Source organism: Pavona decussata, unplaced genomic scaffold (genome assembly GCF_977016875.1).
Source record: "Pavona decussata unplaced genomic scaffold, jaPavDecu1.1 SCAFFOLD_153, whole genome shotgun sequence".
Classification (NCBI taxonomy): Eukaryota; Metazoa; Cnidaria; class Anthozoa; order Scleractinia; family Agariciidae; genus Pavona; species Pavona decussata.
The window spans coordinates 32,501-54,878 of NW_028145565.1; the positions used below are offsets into that span (position 1 = coordinate 32,501).

At 37.8% G+C, this 22,378-nt stretch overlaps 2 protein-coding genes and 1 pseudogene across 8 annotated transcripts in view; 1 reads left to right on the forward strand and 2 right to left on the reverse strand.

The window, feature by feature from the left end:
- LOC146466106 (regulator of microtubule dynamics protein 1-like) overlaps positions 1-3,870 on the reverse strand; it is a 19,664-nt gene extending 15,794 nt beyond the window's left edge. The window contains exon 1 of the mRNA XM_085127711.1: positions 3,738-3,870. Within this exon, the coding sequence (XP_084983837.1) occupies positions 3,738-3,869 (132 nt within the window). The 5' untranslated portion in view covers position 3,870. The remainder of the gene's footprint in view (positions 1-3,737) is intronic.
- The window catches only part of LOC146466107 (uncharacterized), a 108,054-nt gene that overhangs the window by 10,122 nt on the left and 75,554 nt on the right, over positions 1-22,378 (forward strand). For 2 of the 6 annotated variants that reach the window (XR_014868100.1, XR_014868101.1), the window contains exons 1-2: positions 3,927-4,066; positions 10,514-10,570. Coding sequence is in view for 3 of the 6 variants with exons in the window: in XM_085127713.1 (XP_084983839.1) it covers positions 6,602-6,605; positions 10,514-10,570 (61 nt within the window). In the remaining 3 variants the exon portion in view is untranslated. Of the gene's footprint in view, positions 1-3,926; positions 4,067-6,539; positions 6,606-10,513; positions 10,571-13,408; positions 13,425-22,378 lie in introns of those variants that run through there. The other 4 variants (XM_085127713.1, XR_014868102.1, XM_085127714.1 and 1 more) reach the window with 4 other exon arrangements.
- LOC146466108 (uncharacterized) lies at positions 10,580-15,620 on the reverse strand (annotated as a pseudogene). Its single transcript, XR_014868099.1, has 4 exons — positions 15,275-15,620; positions 13,361-13,711; positions 12,755-12,817; positions 10,580-12,625 (listed from the first exon to the last, which is right to left on the reverse strand). The product of XR_014868099.1 is annotated as an uncharacterized LOC146466108 (transcript).

Below are 22,378 nucleotides of genomic sequence, written 5' to 3' on the forward strand. Positions count from 1 at the left end.
TCACGCTTTTATTTGATTCTGTTACAAACTACTACGTACGTGACAGGAATGTCCCAAATGTAAACAGTTACATTCTCCAAGAGAAAATGTGTCAATTTCCTGGCGTAAAATCCAGCTTTGTCCCGTTTGACGACATATCACTCTTGATAACGCAAAATACTAGCATTCTACACGATTAACAGGAAGACATGTAGCCATTTCAACGATTAACAACGATTAACGGCAGTTCTATTAAAAGGTAAAGACTACCAATTCTTTTTACGACCAGTCGGTGTTAACCGTTGAAAATCTATGTTAATCGTACTTTTATTGAATCATTGCCTTGAAATTGTCAAGTTAATCGTTACATACCGAATTTCAAGCCTGACAAACCACAGCTAAGGCTTGCAAAACACCTTGTATATGGCGGGATTTGTCTCTGATGCTCCCCCGGGATTTGATAATCGAATTGAAAAATTCGCCACGGCACAGTCATCACTACCAAGGAGGGATTCTTTGGACAACACTTCCACCAGTTCCTGTGAACTGCATTCGTCAATTTCGTAACTTTTCAAAAGATCCATAGATGTCGTGCGTTTACAAACTTCACCAAACAAAAGCGAAACCAACAAGCCAGTACGATACGCAAGTTGTTTATCCCGACTGCCTTGATCTATTTTGGGCTTGTTACAACCCGCAAAAGCAAACCATGATATCATCTCAAACGTTACTTATAGCAACAACAACTGGTGCGACTAAACACGGCTCGTGGACAGTGGAAACTTTTAGCCTACAGATAATTTGGAAAACGAGTCTGACGTGGACAAAACCTATAAAAAAATTTGCCTTCCAAGCGCGTTCACTTGTAGACAAGCAAACTACCAAATCCCCCTCCCCCCCCCCCCCCCTGACTCAATGTTGTCTTTTGGGTCACGAACAGTTTCCTGGCAAGCATCACTTCCCACATCAACATTGCATAAGGGGGAGGGGGGAGGGAGAAGTAACTGTGGTAGAATTATGAAGGGAGAAACAGTAAGTGAGTGGTTTTTTGGCTGTCTGTGTTCGGTTGTCATTGCATAGGGGGAGGGGGTGGGAGGGAGAAGTAAGGAAGTGGTTTTTAACTCGTGAATGCGCGTAGCGCAATGAACGAGTTATAGCGATAGTTGACTGTGGACTTGGTTGGTTAGTTGGTCGGTCGGTCGGTCGGTCGGTCGGTTTTGTCGTTAACTTTCGGGCGTGCGCAGTGAATGAGTTTTAAATTCAATTAGTGGAAAAAACACGCGAACATTTGTTGTTCACGGCGCATCAGGAAATTCTTATTCAATATGTAGAGAATAATTTGACGATCATTTAGTGCAAGAATGGAGATTTTTCGTTCAATCTAAGCAAAGTTAAAAGTTTTTTCAGTTTTTCAGAAAGTCCGGGGTCGTAAACTCAATTAGTGAAAAAAAAAAACGGGAAGATTTTTTTCACGACGCGTCAGAATTCTCTCATTTATTCTGTAGAGAATAATTTGACAATCATTTTAGTGTAAGAATGGAGATTTTTCGTTGAATCTGAGCAAAGTTATAGGTTTTTTTCGTTTTTTTCTACAGAGTGCGGTTTCTTTTAAGAATTAAAAATAATTTAATTTAGAAATAATTTAATTAAAATTAATTTAATTTGTCAGTTTTCACGCGAAATCGGAACGTGCCATGTCACGCATCATTGACGTCGTAAACAAAATTATGCAAATTTCTGGTGAAATGAACACTTTAAGATCTTGTCAGCTTACATGGAGGTTTCAAAGGGAAAAATGTTTCATTTTCGAAATTTACAACTGGTAATTTATGGGAAAGCAAAAGGACGCGGTCGATAAATAATTCTTATGTAGCAAGAGCTTGTCATAGTTCATTATTTTTACTTGAGGATTGCGTGGACTGAACTCCAAAGGAAAAATTTCACGCATTTATGTCGGGCATGAAATGTAATGCGATACTTTGTTGAACAGATTTCCCTTTGTGAGATCGGCTTACCCTACAGTCTAAATTTCTAAGCCGTCTAAATTTCAATTACTATGTGTCATCTGCATTCACGAGTTGGCTCACAGGAGCCTTTGATTGTTCTTTTTGTGTTTGGTTTTCTCAAGGAGTTTTGTCCACGATTGTAAAACTGCGAAATGTTTTCCAAACCAGGGAGAGCCAAAATTCGGACAAATCCGCGCGAAACCGAAAGCCGTGCTAAAATTCGACATAAGTCAGTTATGCTCTCAGACCTTCAATTACAAAATCCTACTAATAAAAACATTTCACAATTCATGTTCCCTGAATCAAAGGAAATATTTTCGAGAACAAAGTCTCATATATCAACTTTAACCAAACAACTGTTATATTTGTGTCAATGATATTTGGACAACAAATGCAAGGAAACGTTTGTCTACTTAATTGTTATCTTTCAATATGATACTATATCATCTTCAGACTAAGGTGACAACAAGTAGCTATGATTTAAATACTGAGAGATGTTAATTTAGCAATTCAAAACATGCACCTGAAAATACAAAACAAGACATTAATGTCAGGAGAACAGGCATACTGTAGTTGACCCTGCGAGCTTTTCAACCATTGTTCAAAGATGGTGCTGAACACTATGATATGGTAGGCTTCTTTGTATAATAGTAAATTCCAATTATCATCGTATACCTGCCAACTCTCACGCATTATGCGTGAGTCTCACGCCTAGGGACTAGAGACATCGATCTCACGCATCAAGGACAATTTCTCACGCATGACTGACAAATCCGGACGAGTTCTGTTGTTCTAAAAAAGCTTCGTTTCATTTCAGATTTGTTATGTATTATTTCTTTGCTCTTTATAACAATCGCAAAAGTTTTCAAATGTCTACAATCCGTTTGAATCGTTAGTGTTCAAAGGTCGTCGGAATATTGTCGTTTATTTTTGACAACGTTCGGAAGTCTCCGGAACATCTTTGGCAATCTTCGGAAGTGACTTGGAAGTCTTCGGAAATCCCGGTTATGACGAGACAAAAACCTCACGCGTTTGACTCAGAAAAAAGTTGGCAGGTATATCATCGTTGTCTATTATCTTTGTGTTAACATGCATGATATGGGTGAGATATTCTTTGTTCATTGCAGTAGAAGGTGGGTTGTTATTAATAAAAATAATCTGATCACAGTATAGTGCTATCTTTGTCCGCGGTCGCATGTTCTTGTGTACGGATAGGCAGAGTTCTGTTTGTTTTGCTGATGTACGAGGAATTGCAGCTGGGGCAAGTGAATTACCGTTTCAGCACCATCTTTTGAACAATGGTTTAAAAGCTAGCAGAGAACTATGCCTGTTCTCCTGACACTAACGGCTTGTTTTGTATTTTCATGTGTATTTTCGTGTTGCAGCAACTGAAATCTTAGGCAAACTTTTGAAAATTTCGCTGGGCTCCTGACAGATATTATAATTTTTCAAAAGCTATAAAAACTGTTTCCCAAGTGACTTTAACCTTCGTTGAAATCTTCATGTTGACGAATTTTAATTTTTTTTTTATTCCGGATTCCGGATTCCGGATTCCGGATTCCTGGCTTTAGATAAACTTTTAATTAATCAAGCCAGTATTAGGCTTATTTTTTTGATGTTTCCCGTAAGCGACCACCTCCCGTAAGCGACCACTTTGTCGTGGCCACACGACACAATATGACAAATCCGTTACTGGCTTACTCTCAAACAGAACGCCTAGTCATCTAGAACTACTAATAATAGCAAACTTACTCTTCTGCCAATGTGCCTTGCGGAATTATCAGTTCCTTTAACCGGTTGAAGTGCGTTCATGGCAAATCCTTTCTCAAAAAAGACTCTTCGTATAAAAAGCTGAGCAAAACGGAATTCCAAAGCAGCCGCCATTTTGAAGTATGTACGATTGAAAACTGGGAACAAGTTAGGTCCAAGCCTCTCGCGACGCACTGGTTCGCTGGACAAAAAGCTGAAAAAAAATGAGATGGCCAACATTGTATGGGGCAATCTATTATGTTCCCAGGGAAAGAAAATCATGCAGGGAGAAATCAGCGACCCCAACTTGAAATAAGCGCTGTAATTCTTAGGTAGGTTTCAATTATATACAGCCAAAGGTCCCTAGAATGTAGAATCTAATGCAAAATCCATGGAGAATGGTGAATAACCATACATACATGCTAAAACTATGCATACAGAGTACACTCGATTGCAAAAACGTTGACACCTAAAAGCAAAAACCGTGAACGATGAGACCCAATGCCTTTATGGGTATAAGTGTACTAAATTTATTTGCATGATTATTATATGCTATTCTCGTGCGACGGTTGCAGTGATGCCAACTCTCCCGCTTTTGGCGGGAGACTTACGCTTTTTTGCCTCGTCCCCCGCTCTCCCGCTTTTTACGTCCACTATAAATATGGAATATTTAGTGAAAGATTGAACGCTGATTACGGCTTTTTTGTTTTTGTTGAACCATAAAGAAATGTTAAAATTACGGTGGAATGGTGAATCCCCCCCCCCCCACCCCACTGAAGGCCTATATATAGCCCTAATTTCACAGCCCTCGGAGGCTCTTCGCTGTTGCTGACACGGTTCTGCTGGCTGCCCCTGAAGATTTCTGGACGTCTCCCGATTTTTGAACTCCGTGGGTTGGCATGTATGCGGTTGATGACCAAAATTAGTTGCACTTGGTGAATGATGGAAATTGTCAAAGCAAGTTGGCCAACAAGGGCCAATTTGAGTGACATAAAATTCACTATTTGCCTAAGTTCAAAACAGGCAATGAACTTAAGCAATATTTGGTGGAAAATTATTTGGAAGAATTAAGTCAGCACTGTATCTTTTATTGCAAAGACAGAGAATGGTAAATTATTGATTATGGAAATAAGGTTATTATTTAAACACTACCCACAAATCCTTTGGTTCTCATCGTTCACGGTTTATGCTTTTTAGGTGTCAACATTTTTACAATCGAGTGTATGCAATCACAGGTGGGTCAATAGCCATGCAAAGGAGTTCAGCTGGGTAATTTTTATTCAAAATGGCGAAGTTGTTGAGCTTGGGTTACCTGTGCCTCAATTCAGTTCAGTAATGCAAATTAAGTGCCTCCTTTTGCTTCTGTGCGTGTGTACGTTGAACTGTACTGTGCATCTTGGGATAGTCTGGGAATCTCTAATTTCTTAGGGAAAATGCCTGCTAATGCAAAGATATTTTTGCACAGTTTTTGACTCTGCGGGAAAACAAGGTGATAGCAAGGTCTTTTGAAATCTAAAAAGAAAATTGGGGATAACCACTGCATACATTTTCCAGAGATAATTAAGCTTCAGTTTGTTAAAACTGCTTTACATTGTTATGTATTTAAGAGTTTTTTGGAGGTAGTGCTAGTTAATTATCTCTGGAAATTAAAAGGAATGGTTACTCCCAAATTGGATTCCAATAGGCCTTTCTAAGATATGCTTTTCCAGCATAGTCATAAACAGCACTAAAATACTGCTCTATTGGGAGGCACTTGATCCTTAAATATTGACCAAAAAAAATCTTGACAACTGTTTTTATAAACAATTGACAATGCATGTTATAAACACAAATTTGAAAAATTTACGTTAGTTTTATGAACCATAATTTACATCATTTGTAAATATTAAAATCACACTATTTTCACACCAACAAAGTTGCGTGTCATCTACCTGTACCTCTGCGTCAGAATCAGTTGACACATTGTCATTCAATATTGATTTTAAAATGATTCATCAATGTAACGATCGTTTTCTCTAAGCTCGCTTCTTCTACTTTCTTGTGCAAATATTTATTGTCCTTCACCTTTCTGTCCTCTCATTTAACAGTCACCTCAATAGGAATTTCCAGACTGTCTTGAAGCGGAGATGGCTAATGTATCTAATCACATGTGATCTCACCAATTATGTCAGCTCCTCTTTGTAGTGCATACCAGATATATCAGCTCAGATCTATTGGAATATGTCCGACATTGATATTAGAAGGGAATAGGGCCTGGCAATATTGTTTTCCCAGCAACTGGAAACCTGTTTATAATTGTATTTCTCTTGCTTAATTGTTATGCATAAAACATCAAATTTTCAAACATATGCCACACAGAAATTTGCATTAATATAAATACATGTAAACATAACTTTTCAAAAATTCATGTTAACATTATAACTCGTAGATTTTGTTTGCGTTGTTAAAATGCCTCGTTATATTCCTATAATAAGGTATTGAATTGATTGCTAAGTTTACTGGCAAGCTGTACTGTTGATGATTTGACAGTTCAATTTCTAAACTCCATCAAACTTTAAGTGGACTGATTTTACCTGGACTGATTGTTGTTTGATTGCTTTCAGTGGATTGAGTTTGATTGCATTCAATTAAGTTTGATTACTGAACATTTGATTGGCTATACGAGGGGGTTATGTAAGTCACCCTTCCCATATCCTCTCTTGACTGCTACCCATACATTTTACAATTTCCTTAATATAGCTCCTAGAACAATAATGTATGTTTATTATACCATACAATTTCTGAATAAAGTTATGAAAATTCTAGAGCATCACCAGGAAAGGTTGTTCCTTACTGCTTGTTCATGGCTCAAGGAATCTGCAAACAAAATGGGTGAGATAGAATTAAGTGATTTAACTGAAGTCAGCTGATGAGTTGTTTAACACAATGAGCCGCAAGGAGTTTACGAAATATTTATTAAATACAAAGACAATGCAAAAGTGGTGTGGAGATTAGTAAGAGCTTGCTGAGTGTTGGCAATAAAACGTACAGATTCAGAGAAAAATAAATCATTGACCTTTGAAGTACACAAACATGCTAAACTGGGCTTGAGCTTGGATGACAAGAACCATTGCCTGTCATAAAAGTAATTTGGGCATATTAGAGTGGTTTTTCAATTGATTGTCTCAAAGGAAGCTTTGGGGAGGGCAGAATCCACTCAGTGAAGGTGCAAAATAATGTAACATAGAGAGCGTATAGGCATTGGCCAGCTTCACTTCTTAATCAGTCTCACACCTGCACTCCAGCTGCTCAGCAGGAGGCTCAAAGGAGGTGTTTGGTCACGTCATTAGTTAACATTTTATATATTTGGGAGGTCTGCATATATATCGATATTAACCTTAAGATCTGCCATTTCAATAATTATTATTACTTTCTTACAACAGGAAAGTAGTGCTCCTTAGCTTTCATTTGAATGGCCATAGTTAAGGATTTCATCCACAGACTCAAATGTTAAAACCAATTTGTACAGCATAATAAACAGCACTGCTTTCATCTAAATGATCACAACCATGAGAATTTATACCTTGATAGCTTAAAAGTAAACAGTCTCACAGGAAAGTAGTGGTTTAAGTCACTTGCATTTCAACAATTTAGGATTTCATCCACAGACAAAATATTTGGAACCATCTTATACTGCATTATAAAAAGCACCTGCAAGAAAGTACTGTTTCATAGCTAATTCATTTGAATGGTCACACTTGAAATCCTAGTAGGAAAACACCTGTGCAACACACAGGAAAGTACTTCCTAGCAGCTTTCATTTGAATGGTTACACTTGAAGATTTCTTCCATGGATTCAAAAGTTAGCCCCACTTTTGCAACATATTAAACAGCAGCACGGGAAAGCACTGCTCAGTAGCTTTCATTTGTATGATCATACTTTAGGATTTTATTCACAGACTCAAATGTTTCCACCACCTTGTGCAGCATAATAAACAGCACCACAGGAAAGTACTGCTCAGTACATGTGTAGCTTTCATTTGAATGATCACACTTTACGATTTCTTCCACTGAGTCAAATGCTAGAACTACCTTATACAGCATAAGAAACAGCACGACAGGAAAGTACTGCTCACAGAAGCTTTCATTTGAATGGTTAATTTTAGGGTTTCATCCATGACTCAAATGCTTGAATCACCTTGTACAGTATAATAAACAGCACCACAGGAAACTCAGTAGCTTTCATTTGGATGGTCACACTTTAGGATATCGTCCAAACACTGAAACATTAGAAGCAACCTGCAAAACCAATTGTGCCAGTTACATGTATTTTCTTCAAATTCTGATTGACTTGTTGACTGTTGTTTACATCTGTTGCAATTGGCCAGGGTAATAATTATTACTTTGGTTTTGGTTTTACGGCACTCAGTACTGGCAACCGCTCTAAGGGGATGTGTGTATTAATTATCAGGTGTCTTCATATAAGAAAATGACTGCATCTATTGAATAATTTTTATATTTGAATGAAAAGATCTGGCCTTGTTACTGCATGAGCTGGTTATTTTATCATGTAGGTTGTAAGGTGGGATATGTTGTGAGTTTGAAAGTTATGAAAGCTTCTGGCCACAACAAGTGTACCCAAGGGAGAACTAACTGCAAAGTCGGGGAAAAGGAAAAGATCTGAACTGGATGGATTTAACTAGCAGATTAAGACAACTGCAACACTGTATCTACACTGTAGCTATTGTTATTGTGTATAGTAATCTAATTAATGATAATAGCAGAAATAACCTGACAGTCCAAGGCTAGGGTTGGACCTTCACAACCACAACTCTAGTGCAAAGGACACTGTATGAGTAACAAAATCAATTACTAACTATCAGGGCTACTCAGGTCTCAGAATAGTGACTTGTATGACTGGAATGTCTTGCCTGACGAAATAAGAAACTAATAATTAGTTTCTTATTTCGAGAAAGCACAATATGACAGTTATTGTCATATAATCTGTGCTTTCACGAAAATGTTATGTGAGAAATTTAGAAGGGAGAGTAGAGTTTTTTAGCAAGTTAAGTCCTTAAATTGTGAGTCCTTATATATTTTATTTTTTTAGCTTGCTTCTTAATTTTGTCTTTTATCTTGTATATTTTTAGTTTTTATTTTTCTGTTGCAGTTCCCGATATATTATATTGAAAACCACCTTGTGTGACATCCGACATCTGTATAAAAAATTGTATTGAGATGACAACAATCATTATTATTATCACAGTATTATTAAAGCCAGTCGTATTGCTTTGACTTCTTTTGTCAGTAACCCCCGACGGACCCTGTTTGGGGTTGAATGATTATTATAATAGCATTTCTTGGGATTGTTGTTTAGAAGTTAGAAGTGTAGCTTTGCTTTGTTCCTGTCACAGCTAATCTTCTTTTCACATAGTTAAGTACACAAAGGAAATAACAGATTAGATTGAAATTAAGTGTTCAAAACGAGAAAATAAAAAACCTTAAAAATGTCATTTTTCATGTATATTGGGTTTCAAAAAGGGAGGGGTTGTTTATCATGTCTAGTATAGAAGGGGGTAAAAGTTTATGCTTTCAATGCACAGATCTTGCCTTGATCTGTTTGGTGTCCAAATTTGATACAAATTGACCCAATATTGACCAAGTAATGACTTCTTGTTCTATATGGCACCCTTGGGAGTGTGAGGGCTAAACTCTGGTGGCCTCTAACCAAAAATATAGTCCATGAAACCCTTTTTAGGGGTGGGTGGGGGGATGTACAGGGAGTGTTAATGTTCCAGTTTTGTTCCCTTTACGCTTAGTTGCTGGGACCCCTCCCCCATTTTGTGGTGTCTATCACCTGATGAGGTGTATCGAATGGTCCCATTTAATTTAAAAGTGCTCGCAAAAATTTGGCCTATCCTCGAATTGCTCGCAAAAATTACACAGGTTCCTCGCTTGCTCATGCTCGCAAAATTTTTGCAACTGCTCACATGCTCGCGTTCTCGTTAGCATGTGCTCAATTGCTCGAAATTTCGTTAATCCTCCTTTGTAGTTATTTTTTATACATATATAAACGATAAATCAGTTATGATAGGGTTAAAACAGAAATGTTTAAACATCCTTAACTCTGGTTTCAGTCTTTCTTCAACAGTTCAGCCTGTAACTATTGTTCTGTTTTGGAGGTGCGGCCAGATTATTGGCTATTACTTGGCGTAAAACTGAACGTGTCCTATTAATAAAAGAAAGATTTCGGCTAGTGGAAAATTTACAAAGTACTCGAAGTACTCGCCGCTCGCCATCTGTATATTTCTAAAGTGCTCGCTGCTCGCAAAAAAAATTTGACAACTGCTCGTGCTCGCAAAAATAAACACGCTGCTCGCAAATGCCCGCAAAGACCATTCAGTACCCCTCTGATTGTACTGTTAAATCCCTTAAAGTTTCCAAAATGCATAATATAATATTTATGCTGGTTGTTTTGTTAATTTCTTGTGCTTTGACTCATCATCTTTCTTAGATACCAATTGTTTCCCGCCCCACTTTTTCTCACCTTCTTTTTCACCGCCGGCAAATGTGGCTGCATATTTGTTTCTGTTCAAGGATTGTCTGTGAGGATTGCCTGTGAAATAAGACATAATCAGCATCTTCCCATTTCAAGGTTTTCAAGCATAATTGGACATTTAACCAACCTCTAATGTCACTGCAGTTATAATATTTTTAAGTCAAAATTAATATTATAGCATGGATTGTTTTCTTACATGTTGTACTCACAAAAAATAAACATTAATGATTTTTTTTAACAGAAAGCAACAGAGCTATATCCAATGAAACCCCAGCTGTCACCATTTGCTTGGTTCCTGGTAAGTAGTTTATTAAGTAGTTGGTTCCTGGTAAGTGAATTTAGTTTATAATGGCGTGCATTTCTCTTGAGGCCAATGAAAGACAAAGTTTGACAATAGAAACCCAATTTTATTGCTTGGACTCTTGTTTCATGCAAGCAGTACTCAATAACTTACCAGTAGCTCCCATAATTTCACTCTGTCACCTCTGATCCAGTGCAGATCTAGTCTCAAAGGGAGTTTTTGGGAAGGGCAGAATCCACTTAGTGAAGGTGCAAAGTAATGTAACAGAGAGGGTAGGGGCTTTGGCCAGCTTCACTTCTTTATCAGTCTCACACCTGCACTCCACCTGCTCAACGGGAGGTTCCACGGAGGCTCAAAGGAGGTGTTTAGTCACATCATTAGTTAACATTTTATATACTTGGGAGGTCTGCATATAAATTATATGGATATTAACCTTAAGATCTGCCATTTCAATAATTATTATTACTTTCTTACAACAGGAAAGCACTGCTCCATAGCTTTCATTTGAATGGCCATAGTTAAGGATTTCATCCACAGACTCAAACGTTAAAACCAATAAACAGCACTGCAGGAAAGTACTTAATGATTAATTTTTATCCACAGATTAAAAAGTAAGAACCACCTTATACAGCATAAATAATCATAGCAATAATAATCAAATATTTATACAGAATAAGCCTTCAGTATAGAGTACTGTGAGCAACAGGCTCCTGTTGACTAAGAAATAAAAACTACAAATAAGAATAACTTAAGTATGTAAAAGCGAAACATGCACTAAGTCATAGAAATACAGTACAAACTAACTGCATAGTCGTGGAAAAGGAAAAGATCTGAACTGGATGGATTTAACTAGCAGATTAAGACAACTGCAACACTGTATCTACACTGTAGATATTGCTGATTTATAAAATCTAATTAATGATAATAGTATAAATAACCTTACAGCATGATGAGCTTAGTTAGAAAAATAATAAAAAAATAGAAAAATATTCAGAAGCAAGAATCAAAAGCAGAAATGCTTTTACTCCACTTTGCCAGCCTTCTTGGCCGCTATTGTCACCATGCAGTTTTTCACAAGATCGTGGTTTCTATTACAATGGGCTTCCCTCTGTTGGGCGTTATTTTTTCTCTCACAGGCGTCTCTCTTGCTCTCAGCCCTTCATCGTTTCTGTTATTTCTAAGATTAGAACCCGTCTCTCTCTCTCTTTTGTCTGCATCTATCGTGCTTGAGACTCTCTCAAGTCAAAGAGACGTAAGCTTCTGGATAAAATGCTGTTTACAGCACTTCCTGTTACAATTGTGATTGAATTGTGGAGGTTTCGCCCCCTGTCGAGTTCAACCCGTTCAATGTCACCCCCCACTTTTCGAGTTCGACCTCACATTTCGAGTTCGCCCCTCACATTTCGAGTTCGACCCTTTCTTTCAACCGAGTTCGCCCCGTCAGTGTATCCAATTCGACCACTTATTTTAGTCAAATTTTAAAAGCATAAAATAGAGTAAATAAAATAAAGTATTGGTTATGGTCTAATCTGCTCGAGGGCCGTACAGATGGGAGCACGCCTTTAACAGCTGTTTCGCAGACTTCTCGCCACTCTCGAACTCATCCCATAGGGTGAAAATTCTTGCTTGGAGTTCGCGATATGACCTTCGTTGGATGCGGTGAAGCTTTCGTTCCGATACTAATCTGATCTGAAGTGCGGCCAGGCAAGATTCTTGGTGTAGTAGCGAGATCAGCATGTACAGAGGCAGTTGACATTTACCTTGAATGCATCTGTTGAGCCCATTGTGCCATCCCTCCACATCATTGTTTGTATGGATGGACTGGCGGTATACGCTCCAGGCTGTGGGCGGCCAGGTGGTGCTTCGAATCCAAGTGTCCTCCACGTACGACAAGAACTGCTGGAGCGATGGTGTGATTGCTTTTTGCTGAAGCTGCTTGAAGACTGGTGTTATGTCCTCTTCCGGAAGGAAAGGAAGGGCCATTACCTTTCGTATAATAGAATACGTGCCCTGGTCATGCATATAGGCTGCCTGTAATCCTAGTTCTTGCACCTAGAAAAGAATAACAAAAAATAATAAAAGAATTAGTCAATTTTTAAGACTGATTTCGTGGATTTTTTCAAATTTCAGCAAATAATTCATTTCAATTCATTAATCTATTTGAACCAGTGACTAACATACCTTTCTCCATAGAGCTTGCGTCCAATGGAATGAACATCCCTGAAGTTTCACTGCTGGGAAAACCTGGGGTAGAACAGACCACAATGCTTTCTCAAAGTCTATTGTTATCTTAGACACTATAGGTGCAACGGGTAGCATGTTACGTAGGGCTTGAAAGACTGCTCGATAATCTCTCTTCTTCCGCTTCAACATTACCACAAATAGAAGAGGGATCTGCTTAGCACAGTCAACAGACCGGACGGAGGCATTGACTGTCAGCAACTGGCTGAATGGCTTGTGGCACAGCTTGAATGTTCCGTCCACGTATTAGGTTTTGGCTCAGCATGAGACTTCTAATTGTTGGGTGCTGGCAAATATTAGGTGACATCGGCCACGTATTTGCAAGATATAAACAAAACATGGGTTACATACTGATAGAACGATTATATAGGTCATATAATATACGTGCATTGTCATGTTTCATGTTCATTTTGTTGTCACATTATATACAACTTAAAGGTTTGTCGTTTTCTTGTCCCAAACCGGACCACTTTCAGGGAAAGTAAAAAAATATTACAGTTACTGTGACCAATTTATGTTTACTCAGAGAAGCCTTGTAATACTGACCTTAATATCTCCGCAAAGGAAGTCATCTGGTATGTGCTCTGTCTCCAGATCGAAGTCCAGGTCCGTTGGATCGGCCGGCCGAAGACGCTTTTGCAGATGGTTGGCTGCTTTAACTAAGTTGATTGGCTTAGGTAGCCTAGGGCAGGGTTTGGCTGTCAGCTCCTCGAGAAGTACCTCATTGACGATGGATGGGGTTGGTTTGAACAGATTCACCACGGCTTCTTTTTTTGTTCGCGCAGTTATCTTGGCAGCCAAAGCAGCGCCAACGTTGCCTTCATGGTTGTGTGGTCTGCTCCCCAAAACAAAGGTCCTGTCAGCTCGTTGAACCACAGTGGCCATGCAAGGATTAACCTAAAGGAAAGTTGCATAGGGTCAGCTAAGTTAAACTAAGAATACTTCCTTATTAAGAGCTACTGACCGTAACATAAAAAATCCCACGACAGATAGGAAATTTCAGATTTTATTTTACTTCACCTAAATGTCCCCTTTGGTTAACTATTTTCAATAATCACAATTAAAAGTTCCACCGATCTTTTGTTTTTGTAGAAATTAGAAACACGGGAGAATCGTGCATCTTAAGCAAGCTCACACACAAAAACGTTTAGTGTAAAAATGAAATCGCAAGCCATATTTTTTATGTGGCTGCTAATTCACAATTTTTATGTGCTAATTCACCTTCGAGAGTTAGATTTCGAATTGAAATTCAAGTCGATTTCAGATGCCTATATCTGTCCTGGCATATGTTTTTTACCGTGGGGAAAGAAGCGGGCGTGAAGCTGTTAAGTCAACCTTTCTAATTTTCAGAAAAACGAAAGCGCGGTGGACCTTTTTATTGTGATTTAAAATAAAACTAGTTCACCGCTTTTAAAAAAATGATTCATAGCTCTTAATATAGAAACGTGTTCCAGAGTATTTTGTATAGCTTTCTCCAATATAAATAAACCCTTTTTGTTGACCAATTTGGCAAATCGCTCATATTTGGTCCAAAAGTACCCTTTGGTGAACTATTTTCAAAAATCGTATTTAAAAGTTCCAGCAACTTTTTTATTTGAAAGATTCGCAAAAATTTGAAAATGCGGTCAAAGTGCGTTTTTTTGGCCAACTTAAGGTTGCTGCCAAGTGCTTAAAATAACTTCAGTTGAAGTCAAACTTTACATTTTTAAAACCACCTTTGTTGAGCGCAAAAAATAGCGGCAAAATATAGGTAATATTCAACGACACAAAAGTGTTCCTGGTACCTCAGTTTTCGATAATTTTTCTTTACAGCCTGAGCAAACAGTTACCGTATTTACTCGAATAAGCGCCGCCCCCAAATAAGCGCCTCCCTCGATTAAGCTCCGCACATGGAGCGGAATGGTTAATAAGCGCCGCCCTCGAATAAGCGCCGCAGCTCCGGTGCGGCGCATATTTGAGTATTTCGATAAGATGATAAAAATACACTGTGATCGCTGCAATGTGGTTCAAGCCAGCAATGGGAATTTATTTTCATCAATAGTGATGTTTTTCAGTTCGAAGTGAGTATATCTTAATGCTCTCTCATTCAGTTCTCTCTTCAAAATGTTCGCGTTCTTCAGTTCTTGCGTGAAGGCTGTAAACTTCACCTGTACGACAAGCCCAACCTCCCTCTTCCTCTTCCCTGTAACTGTTGCAGTAAGGAGATTGTCAGCATTTGCTTGTACAATCAAAATGTTTTGGCTTTGTGGTATGAACCTTTTAATAAGCGCCGCCCTCAAGTAAGCGCCGCCCTCGAATAAGCGCCGCACAGGAGAAACGAAAAATTAAATAAGCGCCACGGCGCTTATTTGAGTAAATACGGTATTTTAATAAGTATTTGCTAAGCGAATCTCTCAAAATTAAAAAGTGTTGCTCCTGAATTGGCATCCAATTATTTTAAAATCAATAAAGATTACTTACCTTTGGACGCACCGTGCATTGCCAGTCAGTGTTCCTCCACGCCACCTTTTCACATTGTAGGTATACCCACGGTTGTATGTAAGTTTGTTTTTCCCACGTTTTGATGAGTCTGGAACAATCTCGAATTCAAGGTGGAAACTGCCGGTTTCGTTATCCACTGCAAGCGGCTCTCCTAACGACAATTCATCTGCCACAAACCTAGGGAGCATGGCCTGAGGTGTCCTGTTGACAAAAAGGATAACATTTCGTGAGAATTTTACAAAACATATTCATTCAATAACTTAGTAAACCAGTCTTAAGGATGAAATAAGGCAAGCCATTCTATATTATAATCAGTAAAAATTAAGTTCAACTTTACCATAGTTTCATCCTGCTGGTGGCTGCTTTCAATGTCATTGAAAAGCAGGGGAGATTGATCCAGGTCTGCAGATGACTCTAGGCGAGTGCTCTCCATCACTGGTGGGCTGAATACCGGTGGGCTGAGGAGGGAGCACATTTCACACTGCCACTCGATGCCTAGTCCGGCTTGGACAGCAGCGTGGTAGTCTTGTTGGGATACTCCAGTATTGAAGGTCCTATGCTGCCATCTGCTGCATCCATCACACTGCAGGCCCTCTTGACGCGGTCTTACGGGAAAATTACAGTTGATGCACTTGTCCATCTTGAAAAATCTTGATTATAATTAAATGAATACTCGATAGCGTTGTGTTGTTTGTCTGAGCTCTAGAGCTGATATGATTAACTTAACACAACTTCATCTTTTATACCCTCCCATGGATCAACATGGTAGGTGCAATGAAATAATTTGTTTTGATTGGTCGCTTAAAAGTATATCAATACAATAGACCCACGCGAATGACGCGTTTACACGCATGCATGAGTATTTATATTCTAATTTCATTGTGTTAACACAGGTATTCGTATTCGAATTATTTTCCACGCGTGGGCATTACAAACGTAAGGAAACATTTCACACAGAAATAGTTTTTCACACAAAAATAACACAAAGTTAGCGTTAGCAACCTGTCATCTGACAAAATTCATGTTATTTCAACCAAAACAACAAAAAGATGAAGATGTTAAGGCGTTAAAGGCATGCCTTTAACTTGATGAAATTTTGTCTTGTACGTGATAAAATGCATGGTTTTGATAACTGGGATACTGGTGAGTACCCTTAACTAATATCCTATAGTTCCTGGAAGCCTATAGTTAATAAGCCCCAGGCTTCTATATAGGCTTCCTAACCTTTAACACATTTAATCTTGTAAATAGTTTAGTAGATTGTAATATTGTGTATTATCTTTAATGCATTTATGTTTTTTTGTTTTTTTTTGGTTAATGGCAAAATAAATGAATTGTTATTGAATTATTATTATTGAGTTATTCATATTCTAATTTAGTTAAACTCAATTTCACACGTCTTTTTTCAGAGTGCCAAGTGCGTGTTGGTTGAATTGCATTACTCGTGAATTTCTCGGATAACTTGTGACTTTTACTTTCCAAACAAAACAAAGGTTAATATATTGACGCAAGACAAATTCTATTAGCACACGCGGTCAAGTTAAAAGCTCTTGTTTGGCTATACAAACAAACATTTCACAAACATTGTTCACATTTTACTTGTTCAATAAACTTGTGAATGATTATTCATTTAGGTTTGTATGCTTTTGATACCTTTATTTTAGACCAACTTCATAGCTATGGTAGTCACCCGGCTCTTTGGATTTAATTAAAATTGGTGGGCGAATTCGATATACCAACGAGTCGAACTCGTAATGTGGGAGTCGAACTCGACAAGGGGCGAAACCTCCTGTTACCTTGTGATTGGATAGTGGTCTAATAATCCTAATTGGCTATATCCTAGTTTTGATTAATGGAAAAGATCTGTCCGTGGTTGAGACACAAAAAATCCTTGGCATCACCATCTCCAATGATCTTAAGTGGAATGACCACATAGAGCAAGCTATTAAAAAGGCCAACAAGAGACTGTATTTCCTGGTCCAACTGAGAAGGGCTGGTGTTGGGGCCGAAAGTCTAATAAAATTTTACTCCGCTGTTATACGACCTGTTCTTGAGTATGGCGCCCAAGTGTTCCATCACAACCTTCAAGATTACCTCTGTGAAGACCTTGAGAGGGTTCACAAACAGGCTTTGTCCATAATAATTATTGCACCTGATCTCCCATACCAGCTCTGTCTAGATTGTTTTGAATTGGAGAGCTTAAGCGTCCGACGTGAAAGGCTGTGTTGCAAACTAATCAATGAGATATTTGATGAACAACACAATCTCCACAGCCTTCTGCCTCCAAGACATCATCATACAATTTCAGGCAGCAAAGAACTTTTAGCCTGCCAGGTTTTAAAACCGAATATTTTAAAAACAAATTTATTTGTTTAGTTTTTGAATTGCTCTTCATCAAGAATCTCAAGCCCGAATTAAACATCCAGACGGACTCCATACGTGCAAAACTTTTTGTTTGATATTTTCAATTTTTTCTCACCTTACAGCTTTTAATCAGCTATTGTTGTTTTTTAGTATTCTGAGTATTTACAGACTGCAACTAACGAGCATATTTTGACTTGATAATGACGTTTAGCTAACATCGAAACGTCGTCGTTTTTCAGCAAAGTTTTTTTAATCTGAAAATGATTTTAAGAAATATTTTGGCGCAATTTCTTATATTGAAATGATAGAAAGGATAAATTCTTTGTTTTCTAAATCTTATGTGGATAAAACGTATCCGTTGGACGAACCACAAAGACATTACTTTTGATTACAAAGGAAGCTTAAAAAATAGAAGGTGATTACGAAAAACCATAAAATATTTGGCGCCAACAATAAGTTTACACAGGTACTTACGTTGGAAAATGGCTTTGATTATAATTTGTGATAAGAAATTCCCTACTACGAATGAGTTGCTAAAGCACAGGACATCAAGACGTCACTCCACGGGGTGACTGAAACAACTGGCAAATTAATGTCCCAGTTATAACAATGATATTTTCGCAGAAAATTAAAGTTAATGTTTGCCAAAGCAAGGCCCGCATTGTCCCAGCGGTACATCCTGCGGGGTGTTTACCATATTTAGCACAAATCGGTCAAGCATATATTATCGGTTGATCATTCGTCTCCTTCTCATATTGCTGCAAGTCTCCTACGCAGCAAGGTTAATCCCTCCCACCCTCCCTTTTTACGTAGCCTTTTTTTGCTTACTGTTTTTCTTCGCTTTCACTCCTTTGTAAGGCATGTTCGGTTTTGTTTTCATGCCTTTTCCTAGCATTGTTAACATGCTGTAAGAAGTAGCATTAATAAAATAAGGGCAGGGAATTGCTGCCTGGGGCACCCCTTCAGCCCTGTGCTGGAGCCCCGTCAGGGAGGGAACATCTTGATATTCTGGACTGGATTTTACTCCAGGACATTACCCCAGGTCGATGTCTGCCTTGCAGTACAGGCATGAGGCACCCCCTCGGCATGGCGCCATGTGCCGAGGCCCCTCATCCCTTATGCGGTCGGTGGGTCCTATCCCCACCCCAGCCTTGCCAGTACATTCCCTGCCCAATCTTGCCCATCAATAATTATTGACTCGTGTTTATTGCGTGCCTTTACATTAATTTAAATTAAACATAAGCAAAGTAACGCCTCAGAGTGTTAGTTAAATTTAACTCAGGCAAATTAATGTCCCAGTGTATTGCTTAATTTAAACACAGGCAAACTCATGCCCCAGTGCATTGGTTAAATTTAACTCAGGCAAATTAATGCCCAAGTGTATCGCTAAATTTAAACACAGGCAAATTAATCCCCCAGTGTATTGGTTAAAGTTAACTCAGGCAAATTAATGCCCCAGTGTATTGGTTAAATTTAACTCAGGCAAATTAATGCTTCAGTGTATACTGCATGGTTAAATTAAACACTGGTAATTTAATGCCCCAGTGTATTTGTTGAATTGAACACAGGCAAATTAATGCCCCAGTGTATCGCTTAATTTAAACACAGGCACATCAATGCCCAAGTATATTGGTTAAATTAAACACAGGCAAATTAATGCCCCAATGCATCGCTTAAATTATAAACACAGGCAAATTAATACCCCAGTGTAATGGTTAATTAAAACACAGGCAAATTAATGCCCCAGTGTATCACTTAAATTATAGACACAGGCAAGTTAATACCCCAGTGTATTCGCTTAAATTATAAACACACGCAAATTAATACCCAGTGTATCACTTAATATAAACACAGGCAAGTTAATGCCCCAGCTGTGTATCACTTAATTTTATCACTTAATTCAAGCACAGGCAAATTTAAATGCCCCAGTGTATTGTTTTAAATTTAAACACCTGCAGGCAAATTAATGTCCCAGTGTATCGCCTCAATTATAAAGTAATACAGGTAAATAAATGCCCTAGTGTATCGGTTAAATTAAACACAGGCGAATTAATGTCCCAGTGTATTGCTTAATTTAAACATAGGCAAATTAATGCCCCAGTGTATGGCGTAAATTATAAACACAGGCAAGTTAACAGAATTAATGCCCTGAGTATGTCGCTTAATTTAAATAGAGGCAATTATTAATGTCCAGGTGGATCGGTTAAATTTAACACGTGCAAATTTATGCCCCAGTGTATTGCTTAATTTTTACAGAGGCAATTAATGTCCCAGTGTATTGCTTAATTTTAACACAGGCAATTAATGTCCCAGTGTATTGCTTAATTTTAACACAGGCAAATTAATGCCCCAGTGTATTAAAAATTATAAACACAGTCAAAAATGCCCCAGTGTATACTGCATGGTTAAATTAAACACAGGCAATTTAATGCCCCTGTGTATTTGTTAAATTGAACACAGGCAAATTAATGTCCAGGTGTATCGGTTAAATTTAACACAGGTAAATTAATGCCCCAGTGTATACTGCATGGTTAAATTAAACACAGGCAAGTTAATGCCCCAGTGTATTAGTTAAATTGAACACAGGCAAATTAATGTCCAGGTGTATCGGTTAAATTTAACACAGGTAAATTAATGCCCCAGTGTATACTGCATGGTTAAATTAAACACAGGCAAGTTAATGCCCCAGTGTATTAGTTAAATTGAACACAGGCAAATTAATGTCCAGGTGTATCGGTTAAATTTAACACAGGTAATTTAATGCCCCAGTGTATTGCTTAAATAAATTATAAAGACAGGCAAATTAATGCCCCAGTGTATCACTTAATTTAAACATAGGCAAATTTATGTCCAATCCAAGTGTATCGGTTAAATTAAACACGGGCAAATTAATACCCCAATGTATCGGTTAAATTATAAATACAGGCAAATTAATGCCCCGATGTATCGCTTAAATAAATAATTTACAAAGACAGGCAAATTAATGATTCAGTGTATTGCTTAATTGATACACAGGCAATTAATGTCCCAGTATATTGCTTAATTTTAACACAGGCAAATTAATGCCCCAGTGTATTAAAATTATATACAAAGTCAAATTAATGCCCCAGTGTGTACTGCATGGTTAAATTTAACACAGGATATTTAATGCCCCAGTGTATTTGTTAAATTGAACACAGGCAAATTAATGCCCCAGTGTATCGCATAATTACAACATAGGCAAATTTATGTCCAAGTGTATCGGTTAAATTAAACACAGGCCAATTAATACCCCAATGTATCGGTTAAATTATAAACACAGGCAAATTAATGCTTCAGTGTATTGCTTAATTTATACACAGGCAATTAATGTCCCAGTGAATTGCTTAATTTTAACACAGGCAAATTAGTGCCCTAGTGTATACTGCATGGTTAAATTGAACACAGGCAATTTAATGCCCCAGTGTATTTGTTAAATTAAACACAGGCAAATTAATGCCCCAGTGTATCGCATAATTTCAACATAGGCAAATTTATGTCCAAGTGTATCGGTTAAATTAAACGCAGGCAAATTAATGCCCCAATGTATCGCTTCAATAAATTATAAAGACAGGCAAATTAATGCCCCAGTGTATTGCTTAATTTATACACAGGCAATTAATGTCCCAGTGTACTGCTTAATTTTAACACAGGCAAATTAATGCCCCAGTGTATTTGTTAAATTGAATACAGGCAAATTAATGCCTCAGTGTTTCGCATAATTTAAACAGGCAAATTTATGTCCAAGTGTATCGGTTAAATTAAACACAGGCAAATTAATACCCCAATGTATCGGTTAAATTATGAACACAGGCAAATTAATGCCCCAATGTATCGCTAAAATAAATTATAAAAACAGGCAAATTAATGCCCCAGTGTATTGCTTAATTTATACACAGCAGTTTAATGCCGCGGTGTATTTGTTAATTAAAACACAGGCAAATTAATGCACCAGCTTATCGGTTAAATTAAACACAGTCAAATTAATGCCCCAATGTATCGCTTAAATTATAAACACAGGCAAATTAACACCCCAGTGTATTGCTTAATTTATACACTGGCAATTAATGTCCCAGTGTATTGGTTAATTTGAACACAGGCAAACCAATGCTCCAGTGTATCGGTTAAATTAAACACAGTCAAATTAATGCCCCAGTGTATACTGCATGGTTAAATTAAACACAGGCAATTTAATGCCCCAGTTTATTTGTTAAATTGAACACAGACAAATTAATGCCCCAGTGCATCGCTTAATTTAAACAGAGCAAATTTTAAAATGTGTCAGGGTATTGGTTAAATTAAACACAGGCAAATTAATGCCCCAGTGTATCGCTTAATTTAAACATAGGCAAATTTATGTCCAGGTGTATCGGTTAAATTAAACACAGGCAAATTAATATCCCAGTGTATTGCTTAATTTAAACACAGGCAATTAATGTCCAAATGTATTGGTTAATTAAAACACAGGCAAATTAATGCACCAGCTTATCGGGTAAATTAAAAAACAGTCAAATTAATGCCCCAATGTATCGCTTAAATTTAAACACAGGCAAATTAACACCCCAGTGCATTGCTTAATTTAAACACAGGCAATTGATGTCTGAATGTATTGGTAAATTCAACACAAGCAAGTTAACGTCCCAGTGTATCACTTAATTTAAACACAGGCAAAGTAATGACCCAGTGTATTGCCTTAAATTT